Below are 12,023 nucleotides of genomic sequence, written 5' to 3' on the forward strand. Positions count from 1 at the left end.
AAAACATGAACGAAAAAAACCCATTGAGCTAATCATGCTATTTAATACTTACCATCAACCTGAGTTAAAAATTATTAGTCTTTCGTTTGTGTGTGTCTGGTAATATCAAATAACTCGGTTAGAACATTGGTTAGAATGATAGCAAATTACAGAGTTATCTCCCCTTATTCGTTAATTTCTAGTGCATTTCAACCAAATTGTATCTTCTATCACCAGAACAGAAAACGGAAATGGATGTTATTTTTGTGCATAACTACATATTATGAACTGAAATCAATGTCAAATTGAGTGTTTTTTTTCATGTTTTCACCACTGCCCGATTCTTAGGCAGACTGGCACTTAAATACGAGACACTAAGCTAATGACTAGGCATTAAGTTGTTGCTTAAACTTTAAACTTTAAAGGCCTTATTTCCTGAAATCTGAATATGATATTCAAGCCGAGATCGTCGATTCAGATGAGTATGCTTACACATTAGATGGAAAAATAACGCAAATACAAAAGCTCAGTCTTGTCAATACATCCACACTTAGTACAAATGCAAAAGATTTCGTCAGTTATAGCGGCCCTTCACATTCCGCCCCTGCTCAGTCCGCCTCTGCTCAGCCCGCTCATGATCAGCCCGTTCATGATCAACAAAGTTATGCTCAACCCGAGAGATACAATAAACAGAATACATGTAATTCAAACTTCCGTGAACCGGAAACTCAGTTTTCACGTAGTAACACTAGATTAAATGAGTACAGCAAGTTGCCTAAATTGAATCTTCCTACATTTGATGGTAATATTATGCAGTGGCAGTCATTTTGGGACTCATACGAGATATCCGTTCACGAAAACACTACTCTTGGAAATGTTCAGAAATTTAATTATTTGAAGTCACTACTCCATGATGAAGCATTGAAAACCGTCACAGGGTTTGCGCTTACACATGCAAATTATGAGAAAGCTATTTCTTTACTGCAAGACAGATATGGACAATCGCATGTAATAAGACAGAAGTATATGCAAGCACTAGTTGATATACCAGCCCATAAATACAAGATATCTAGCATGAAAGAATACTACGATGAAATTGAGATACACATTAGAGGTTTGGAGTCATTAGGTCAAAGTGAAGACACATACGGAGCGTTTTTAGTGCCCATAATTTTGAACAAACTACCCGGTGAAATCCGCAGAAATCTTGCCAGACAATATAGATCTACAGATTTACAACTGAATGAATTACGCCGTGAAATCTTTTATGAACTTTATATTATGGATGCAGGCAAAACTTCAGAACAGTTAGAACCCCCTACAGTTACCGCCGCCTTTCTGACAAATACAAATTATAGTAATCGAAATAGAGGTAACAAGAATACAAACGCAAGTAACACTAAACCCAAGCCACTCTGTGCGTACTGTAAGGAGCCACACTCGTCTGTTAATTGCACTAAAGTATCTGATTACAATGGCCGGATGTCAATCGTGAAAAAAGATCGTTTATGCTTTAACTGTCTAGGACACCATAGCTTGTCCGCATGTAAATCTACAAGAACTTGCAACAAGTGTCACACACGTCATCACACCATCATTTGCAAAGACAATGTTTAAACAAATGAAGACAACAAACCAACAAGGGATATAACCGTAGGCACAATTCAACACAACGCGGAGGAACCAGACACTGTTTTGCACTCGCAATCGACAGATCGTGTACTTTTGAAGACAGCAATTAACCCAGTAAGTGCAGAAAATGAAATACTTGATGCAAAAATATTGTTTGACGAAGGCGCAAAGCGCTCATTTATCACAAAGGAATTAGCCGAGAAATTGAAACTCAAACCTACTGGAACTGAAAGCGTTAACCTATCTGGATTTGGAGACAATGCAAATAGTACTAAAATTCGCCATTTGAGAACAGGATTGGTTTATCTCATAACTACAGAGGGTACACTGCCGATTCGAGTCTTGATCGTTCCAGAGATCGCAGCACCGATGAAAACCTATGTACGCCAAGCAGCAAAACTTACATATTTGTCAGGAATCAAATTAGCTCACCCAGTAACAGCAGATGAAAACTTTGAAATTTTTATTCTAATTGTAGCTGATTACTTCTGGTCAATTGTTCAGAATGATATTATCCGAGGCGAAGGACCGACAGCTGTTCAATCAAAAATCGGATACTTGTTGTCCGGAACGCTGCATTCACACAACTCTGACACAGATGGATACAAGAGAGCTTCAATGATGAACGTGATGATCGCAACAAAAACCGATGAGTACGACTTGGACAAATTTTGGAAAATAGAGTCACTGGCTACCGAGAAAATTGACACCACAAAGTTAAAAGAACAGAGGGATATTCAAAAGACTTATGAAAAGAAACAAATTCGTTACCATTGCAACATATATTTTGTAACGTTACCATGGAAAGAGGATCACCCTACGTTACCGACAAATAAAGCCATTGCACAACGAAGGACGGAAAGTGTAGTAAGAAGACTTAGCAGAGAACCCAAACTACTGGAAAAATATGGAGAAATAATGGCTGAGCAGGAGAAAAAGGGCTTAATAGATAAAGTGGATACTACTAATGAGGCCGATGAAAAGAGCAAAATACACTATATTCCGCATCATGCTGTGAGAAAAGATTCAACTACAACACCAATCAGGGTCGTATTTGACTGCAGTTGTAAAGCAACACCAGAATCGTCTAGTCTTAATGATTATGACTACTCCATCCAATTTAAATGACTTAGTCGGCATTCTTTTAAGATTTCGCTTACACCAATTTGCCGTTACTACTGATATAGAGAAGGCGTTCTTGAACGTGGGACTAGAGACACAGGATAGAGATGTCACACGTTTCTTTTGGTTCGATACACCAACAGACCCATCAACTCCACTATCAACTTACCGATTTAAGTCTGTATTATTTGGAGCCACTTCATCGCCATTCATACTGAATTCCGTTCTACAAAAACACTTGAGAGAGAACCGTTGTGAATATACTGACACTTTAAAGAACGATTTGTATGTTGATAATATACTGTCGAGTTTTCCTACAGAGAGTGCATTACTGAAATATTTTGATACATCAAGAGACTTATTCACTAGAGCAGGATTTAACTTGCGCTCATGGGCTTCAAATTCTCAACTTTTGCGAGACCGCGCAAATTCACACAGCGTATTAGACAAAGATGAACTCATAAAAGTGCTTGGATTGAGATGGAACACTTGTAACGACACACTTACTTTCGCCAAACTGGAATACACCGATATTGAAGATACACGTATGTCCAAACGAGAGATTTTAAGACAATCGTCGAAAATCTATGATCCACTCGGACTTATTGGTTCAGTTACTGTGCGTAGTAAGATGCTTATGCAGACTTTGTGGGAGAAAGGATTAAATTGGGATGAATCTCTTACATCTGAAATTACAACAGAATGGAAGTGTGTACTACGAGATATCAATGAATGTTCACATTTTGAAATTAATAGACCGTATTTCAAAGAAAAATCAGACAATGCAGAATTACATGTTTTTACGGATGCAAGCTTAAAAGCCTATGGAACATGCGCATATTTAGTCAGTGGAAAAGAAACTGTACTTATCATGTTAAAGAATCGAGTGACACCTTTGAAACAGTTAACAATCCCGAAGTTAGAACTCAGTGCAGCTTTGATAGGCGCAAGACTCGTCAAGCATTTGAAATCACACTTGAATGTTACAAGCGTCACATTATGGAGTGACAGTCAGATAACTTTAAGTTGGCTCACTACTGAGAAACAACTACCCGTTTTTGTTAGTAATCGAGTGAAGGAAATTAACGAAATTACTCAATAATACACATGGAAGTACTGTCCGACAGATTCAAATCCGGCAGATATATGCTATCGAGAGGAGTAACTGCAACCAAATTCTTAGAATTGGATCTTTGGATGAAGGGACCCGAATGGCTCACTGACAAATCAACCTGGCCACAGTGGAAGAATAAAGAATCAAACATTCTTAGCACTACTATTGATCAAGAACAATCAACTAGTGAACCGCAACAGAAAATCAGATCTTATGAAGGAATAAGTAAAATTATGGATATACAACGCTACAGCTCATACCAAAAACTTTTGCGTATAACAGCATACATGTACCGATTCATAAACAACTGAAGAAATAATGACAAACTAACAGGAAATCTTAGTGTCTATGAAATTCAGACTGCTTCGACTTCATGGATCCGAGATTCGCAACTGCGTAAATACCCGGATGTTATTGAAAGTTTAAACAACAAATCAGAGAAAAATGCGCTAGTGAAGCAACTTAGATTGTACATGGATAAAATGAACATTATCCGCTGTGGCGGGAGAATTAACAATGCACCTATTGATGAATCAGCTAAATTTCCAGTACTAATACCGAACAAAGACAGATTTTGTAAATTAATTGTGATGGATGCACACGCAAAGAATTTTCACTCTGGATTAGAAAGTACAGTGACATTTATTCGCCAGTCTTACTGGATTCCGTCGATTCGACAATGTGTTAAATCAATACTCCGTAATTGCGTTACTTGCCGTAAAATTACAGGAAGACCATATCATACACCCGACCCACCACCACTGCCATCTGACAGACTTAATGATTCACCACCGTTTACCGTAACCGGTGTCGACTTCACAGGAGCATTGCATGTGAGAACAAAAAGCAACTGTATTAGTAAAGCATATGTTTGTCTATTCACCTGCGCTAACACTAGAGCTGTGCATTTGGAAATCGATGAAGACCTTACAGAACAAACGTTCATTCTAGCGTTAAGAAGATTCGCCAGCCGCAAATCCGTACCAAAAATCATGATGTCTGACAATTGTACAACATATACCGCAGCAGCTAAGGAAATTGAAATACTTACAAAATCCACTACTATTCAGGAACAACTCAACATATATGGAACTCAGTGGAAATTTATTCCGAAGCGTGCACCATGGTATGGTGGTTGGTGGGAACGATTGATCGGCTTGACCAAGAATTGCATTAAGAAAGTAATAGGACGAGTATTAGTTACTTTTAGAGTGCTAGAGACAATTGTGATCGAGATAGAGGCTATATTAAATGATCGTCCGTTAACCCACGTATCAACGGACCTTACCGATGATGAACCACTTACACCGTCTCATCTTCTCTATGGAAGACGGGTTAAAACTTTACCGTATTCAGGAACAATTAATTTCAGCAGTGAGGAGAACGTACAAAACTTAACACATTACACAGCAAATAGACAATCTAGTGTTCAAAAACGCATTATTCATGACTTCTGGAACAGATGGCGACGAGAATATCTCACTTCACTTAGGGAACAACATAGAAACACCGGAAATAACACTCAAATCATTAAAGTGGGCGATATTGTACAGATTCATGATGATACCACAAGGACAGTGTGGAATATAGCTATTACCGTTAAGTTAGTTTATGGGAGAGATGGACTTTGTAGGTCTGCCATTTTACGCACTAAAAATGGCACGACATCTTGAACAACAAGTAAGCTATATCCACTTGAACTCTTATCAACAGATAGTCAATGTGATTCCAGTGACAATACTATTACTTCAACTAGAAAAGCAAAAACTGATGCCAAGGAGAAAATCAAAAGTTGGATTCAACCGTTCCGTAAAACATAAAGACTGTTTAAGTGTAAAAAGTTAAAGTTTTATTTCATTTGAGAGACAATAATTATCTCATTTTCAAGTTTTTTTCTTTATTTATTGCTTAAATTATCATTCGCGGGCCCCCAGGATGTTCAGGACTGTGTTCATTAGACGTTCGCGGTACCGCTATGTATGTATTGTAACTTCATGCTACTTATGACGTTGAGATTTATGTGCAAATGGAGTTTAGAAATCAATACAAGTAGAAACAGCTAGTATTTCTTATTGTGCCTAAAAAGTCTGATAATACCACTCTAAGATAATATCCTAATTAATTTGTATTATGTGTGGTATCACACGTATTAATATGTTTCTTCACAGGTCGAGCTGGATTTGGTCTGTAGACAAATGTACCACAGTATCATCTTTCCATTGATTATATTTAACAATTGAACAATTTGTTGGTGTTAAACATTTTATAAAATGAACCTTGCTTTCTTGTCTTTTTTTTAGGGATGGCAACGAGTAGTCGAGTACTCGGGTACTCGATCGGAAGGCCGAGTACTCGAGTACAGTTTTAGTACTCGGATACTCGTTTGACTGTTATACATCTTGAGATATTTCTCTAAACATTCCCACCCACTTTAGTTCATTTGAAACAACCCTTTTGTAATACTAAATAAAATCAATTAACGACATAAGATGTTTATCTTGAGGCTACGTTTTGTTATAGCAATACCAGCAACGTCCTTTCCTTCCGAGCTATTTTTTTCATATGCATTAATTGTAACAAAAAATAGAAAGTCAAACAGTCTTTCGTCTGAAATTGTTGACCCTATCATGTTTCTAAACAAGAACAAAATCAATGTTACCTGCGGTCAACCCCACGGAACTGATTAGAGATATTTGTAACAGTGTTTGTAAACGGATCAACACTTTCATGGATTAATAATTTTAAAACTCATCACAAGCCGTAAACACTTATCTTTGTTTGTTAATCATAAACGTAATTGGTATGAGATGTACATTTAAATTAATTAACTCTGTATTTGAAACTGAACTATAATTGTTTAATTTACAATTTAAAGATATAGACGAGAGCAACATTCAAACCAGTAGGTCGAAAATAAATTGACAACGGCATGGCTAAAAAAAAGAAGTTCAGATAAACGATAGTGCAAAAAAAAACCACAGAAAAAGTAAGACTGAGCAACACGAATAAGCACAAGTACCTGAAGTCCAATATTGTTGTTGCCAATAAATGGACAAGTCGTATTATAAAAAAAATACGAACTCCTAAGGAACAGATGATACATACATGTATATTGTCAACTTTTTTGGACTTTATATGCAATATTTTTGATTTTTTTAAATTAGGTTCATGAACACGTACACTGGCAAACGATTATAGGTTATTTATAGAAACGGCGGTCGGTAATTCATTGTTTTTAGATATACAAAAAAACAGAGCATCAAGCTATGTTTGTAGTACGTTTGTCTTTCGTTAACATGTTTATGATAGGTATTAACAAAAATACTGCATCCTACCTAAAATCTAAACTTTTCAATAAACGTTTAAGATTTATCCGAGTACTCGCGAGTACTCGAGTATCATGACCGAGTATCCGAGTATTAAATTTCAGATCTTTTGACATCCCTACTTTTTTTACTTCTTGATCTGGATTATTGTCATTTAAGTGAATCGATATTGAAGAATTTAAAATTATGCATTTGTTTGTGTATTTGTATCTATAACATTATATCTTTATCATTGTTACGTGAATTGTTTGTCGTTCTTCGTTTTTTCGTTTATGGATCGAGATTGAAAAGGGTGATAAAGCTTTGTCTCATGTCTTAATTGGTGCATAAAGAAAGTGCACGTGGCGGATTTTAACATGTATGTCAGCGAACATCGAACTGTAACAGTAATTTAACAACACAACACGATAATAAACATTTGGTGTTGGTGACATATCGTTTGTTGTTTCTGTATAATGTAATAAAAATTCTACAAGATTTTGGTATCGAATTAGTGTGCTTATACATTAAACCGTATGCGTCCCTCAAAATCACAAAAAAAATGTAAAGAGTCAAAATTAAGTTGGAAGGTTTATATATCCGTGGGGTACCTGTTTCGTTGTTTCCGGTTATGAACATATTTTAGTGCCTACAGTCTAGATCGCTAAATGCAATGATCTCCATGTAGGTTTTCCATTATACGATATAGAGAATTATTTGTACAATAGCAATCGGAATGTGTCCTATTCATAAATTTAATTCTTCAGAGAGATCTAAATAATTTAATCTTTATCAACCTTTCAACTATTTCTATTTTTCATATCAAAATTCAGACTAACGGTTATAATGTGCAATGATTTCTGCATATGGTCAGGGTTCACTTTTTGTTAATATGTGCTACTTTGGGAGGAAATTGAACTTTGTCATTTGTTTTTTGGGGGGTATATGCAGCTAAATGAGTGGAGTGCGTGGGCATCACTTTGTCTAGTTTACATGTTTATTATCGTGTTGTGTTGTTAAATTACTGTTACAGTTCGATGTTCGCTGACATACATGTTAAAATCCGCCACGTGCACTTTCTTTATGCACCTTCCCAAGGCAGGAGCATGAAGTTCAATTGTTGTCGTTGTATAATATGTGACATATTTGATTTTTTGTAAGATAGACCGATTTTTCGTTAAATTTTTTTTCACATAGTGCATGATGACCTTTTGTAGCTGACTATACGGAGTGTTGAAGACTGTACGGTTGCCTACATATGATTTCTTTTACCAACTGCATTTTAACTCAGGCGGATAGTTGTCTTCGTTGGTAATAACACCACATCTAACTTTATTGCGACTCCTATATTGCGATTTGTGTACTTCAACATTGTTTATGCAGTATGCATATCCCGGAGCCAAATGTATGGAAACCCAAGCAAAAGGCCTTGTACCACCATAAAAAAAATTAATTACGAACTCAAAAATACATATAAAATAGCTCGAATTTCAACTCAAAATCCTAATAAATCTAAATGAGGCTTAAATGTGATTTTTCCTCAAACTCTTCCTCAAGAAGTGACTCAAATTCAAAGTTGTAACTAGAACTCTGCCTTCTAATCTGACTCAAACTCGAAGTCCAACTCGAAACTCAATGCTTACTATAACTTTAATTCTAAACATGACTTGCATTCGAAAACTAACTCAAAATTTAATTCAAACAGTAACCCGAACTTTAATTTGAACACTAGATGGCCATGGATGTCCACATGCATTCAAGGCACATACAGCATAGAAATCTACCTAGCAAAAGAACAGTTTTTCCCAATTTGGTCACGTGGTTTACCTCATCAAGGTATGGGATAACCACACCAATGAATGACAGGACCACATCGAGTAATGACAAAACTATATTGAGTAATGACAAAACCATATTGAGTAATGACTAAACTATATCAAGTCAAAATGAAACCATATTAAGTAATATCGAAATATCATTAAGTAATGACTATTCCATATTGAGTTATATTTAAACATCATTACGTAATGTCAAAACCATATTAGGTAAAATCAAACAACATAAAGTAATATCAGAGTTCCGCACAAGACAGCTGTGGCGTTCCATATAGAGCTCCCAGGATTATCCTATCAAGTTAAAAGTATGCTGTTTATTCGAAGGTAAACAAATTAAATATAAATATTTTTTACATACTAGATATTCTTAGATAGTATAAAAAATAAATTTCAAAAATATCGAACACATATCTAGAGGGATATCAAATATTTGCAATACTAGTAGGTAAAATTATTATCAAAGGTTAAAGTATTCAGGAACAGTCAACAAAATAATTTTATATGTTTTTTGACATTTGAAATAATTGGTCAAAATTGATTACTCCTACATGTCCTATTTGTAGAGTTACATAATCAGACAAATAATGGCGAAATGTATTCATTTAAAATGATTAACATATTTAAACATTATTATATCGAAATACCAATAAACTTGAAAATGGAAATTGGGAAGGTGTCACAGACAGAACAACCCAACCATAGAGAATACAACGAAAGTTCACATTAATCTAATTCAACAAAACAAAAGTCCAATACATTTTTTTTTAAATCTTTTTATTTTTTTAGACCAATAACCTCTTAAAGTAGAAATAGGAACATACATATAGAATTGGCAATGTCTTTTCGTAGAGACACTAGGAGAGACTTCTCTTCTTAAACTACGTGTAAGTCAAAATTTTATAAGAGAGAAAAGTGTTTAGAACTTGGTGCCTCATGATCAAAACATGTTCTGCATTGCTTTTATTACGAAACATACACCATATTATACGAAAGTACAGTAACACCAATCATGGCCCATGTTTCTGCTGTAAGTGGTAATAAACATTACAATGATATTGAAAGACTTTATTATGACACACAAAGAATCCTTTTTGAAAATATTGTTGAAGTATACATTTGATAGATGTTATATAAGTAATTATAGATGGTAATTACAGTGCATGAAATTGAAAACATTTAAAGGCTGGGTGGTTGATTTTGTTTGCGACAATACGTAAAAAAGGCATTAAGCTTTTAGTGCCAGTCTTTGTAAGAATCAGGCAATTTAGTTTAAAATCAAAACATGAAAAGAAAAAACCCATTGAGCTAATCATGCTATTTAATACTTACCATCACCCTGAGTTAAAAATTATTAGTCTTTCGTTTGTGTGTGTCTGGTAATATCAAATAACTCGGTTAGAACATTGGTTAGAATGATAGCAAATTACAGAGTTACATGTATCTCCCCTTATTTGTTTATTTCTAGTGCATTTCAACCAAATTGTATCTTCTATCACCAGAACAGAAAACGGAAATGGATGTTATTTTTGTGCATAACTACATATTATGAACTGAAATCAATGTCAAATTGAGTGGTTTTTTTCATGTTTTCACCACTGCCTGATTCTTAGACAGACTGGCACTTAAATACGAGACACTAAGCTAATGCCTAGGCATTAAGTTATTGCTTAAACATTACAGGCCTTATTTCCTGAAATCTGAATATAATATTCAACTTAATATTGCAAATAATGATTTTAGGCAATACTTAAATCTTGTGATTTTTGTTTTATCTTCCAAGTACATGTACATTCAATGAATATTATTGATGCAAATTATTTTTAAAGTATCAATAAACATAAGTTTAAAGAATGAAAAAAATAAATAAATGTTTCTTCACGGGTAGAGCTGGATTTGGTCTGTAGACAAATGTACCACAGTATCATCTTTCTATTGATTACATTTAACAATTGAACAATTTGTTGGTGTTAAACATTTTATTTTATGAACCTTGCTTTCTTGTCTTTTTTTACTTCTTGATCTGGATTATTGTCATTTAAGCGACTCGATATAGAAGAATTTTAAGTTGTGCATTTGTTTGTGTATTTGTATCTATAACATTATATCTTAAAGTTTATAATTGTTTCCAATAACTTATTACTTGGTTGATATCAAATATTACACTAATGCATAGCCCCATTGCTGTTTATGTTAAAATATACAAGTTGAACCATTAATGGCTTCTTGGTCTGAAGCAAAAGTGTCGGACAAAAAGCAAAATTATTGGACAAAAAGCAAAAGCGGACAAAAAGCAAATTGCGGACAAAAAGCACCGCATCAATGGCTTCTTGGTCTGAAGTTCAAATAACGTGGTTGTCATTTCTGACAAAAGACCTCATTCTGACTTGAGTTAAAAAAAAAATTAGCAAATCTTTATTTGCATATTGATATTGAAGGGTACTGGTTCACGGAAATCTGAAAGTACAAAACAGATGTGTAAAACAAATCAGAACTTATTCTAATGTTATATACTTTTTTTTATTATACGACGGGAACTTTCAACAAAAGTGTTATAGTGATCCCGAGCCCAAAACTCATTTTCTACCAACACTACACAACTTTTCCACACACTGATAAAGAAAAAGCCGTATGCGTCCCGCAAAATCACAAAAAATAATTGTAAAGAGTCAAAATTAAGTAGGAAGGTTTATATCAGTGGGGTACCTGTTTCGTTGTATCCGGTTATACAATGATCTCCATGTAGGTTTCCCATTATACGATTTTGAGAATTATTTGTACACTTATAACCGCTAGTCAGATATGAAAAATAGAAATTGTATAAATGTTGATAAAGAAATGTTGCAAACGGAATGTGTCCTATTTATCCATTTTAGTCTTCGGAGAAATCTAAATAATTTAATCTTGATCAACATTTATACAATTTCTATTTTTCATATCTGACTAGCGGTTATAAGTGTGCAATGATAATGTGAATTGTATCTCCTCGTTTTTCTATGATAAAAGTACATTAAATGTGTGGAAATTGTGTATGTTTTC

General features: G+C 34.7%; 1 protein-coding gene across 1 annotated transcript; it reads left to right on the forward strand.

Annotated features, from left to right (window-relative positions):
* Positions 1-4,329: 4,329 nt before the first annotated feature.
* LOC134726264 (uncharacterized) lies at positions 4,330-5,520 on the forward strand. Its single transcript, XM_063590665.1, has one exon. It carries the CDS (start codon positions 4,330-4,332, stop codon positions 5,518-5,520), a length of 1,191 nt encoding a protein of 396 aa, XP_063446735.1.
* The last annotated feature ends 6,503 nt before the right edge of the window (positions 5,521-12,023 follow it).

The sequence above is a fragment of the Mytilus trossulus genome, chromosome 7 (genome assembly GCF_036588685.1).
Source record: "Mytilus trossulus isolate FHL-02 chromosome 7, PNRI_Mtr1.1.1.hap1, whole genome shotgun sequence".
In the NCBI taxonomy this organism is placed as follows: domain Eukaryota; kingdom Metazoa; phylum Mollusca; class Bivalvia; order Mytilida; family Mytilidae; genus Mytilus; species Mytilus trossulus.

What these genes read in the sequence shown, in the direction of transcription:
- LOC134726264 (XM_063590665.1), top strand. Translation starts at nt 4,330, where the DNA reads ATGAACATTATCCGCTGTGGCGGGAGAATTAACAATGCACCTATTGAT.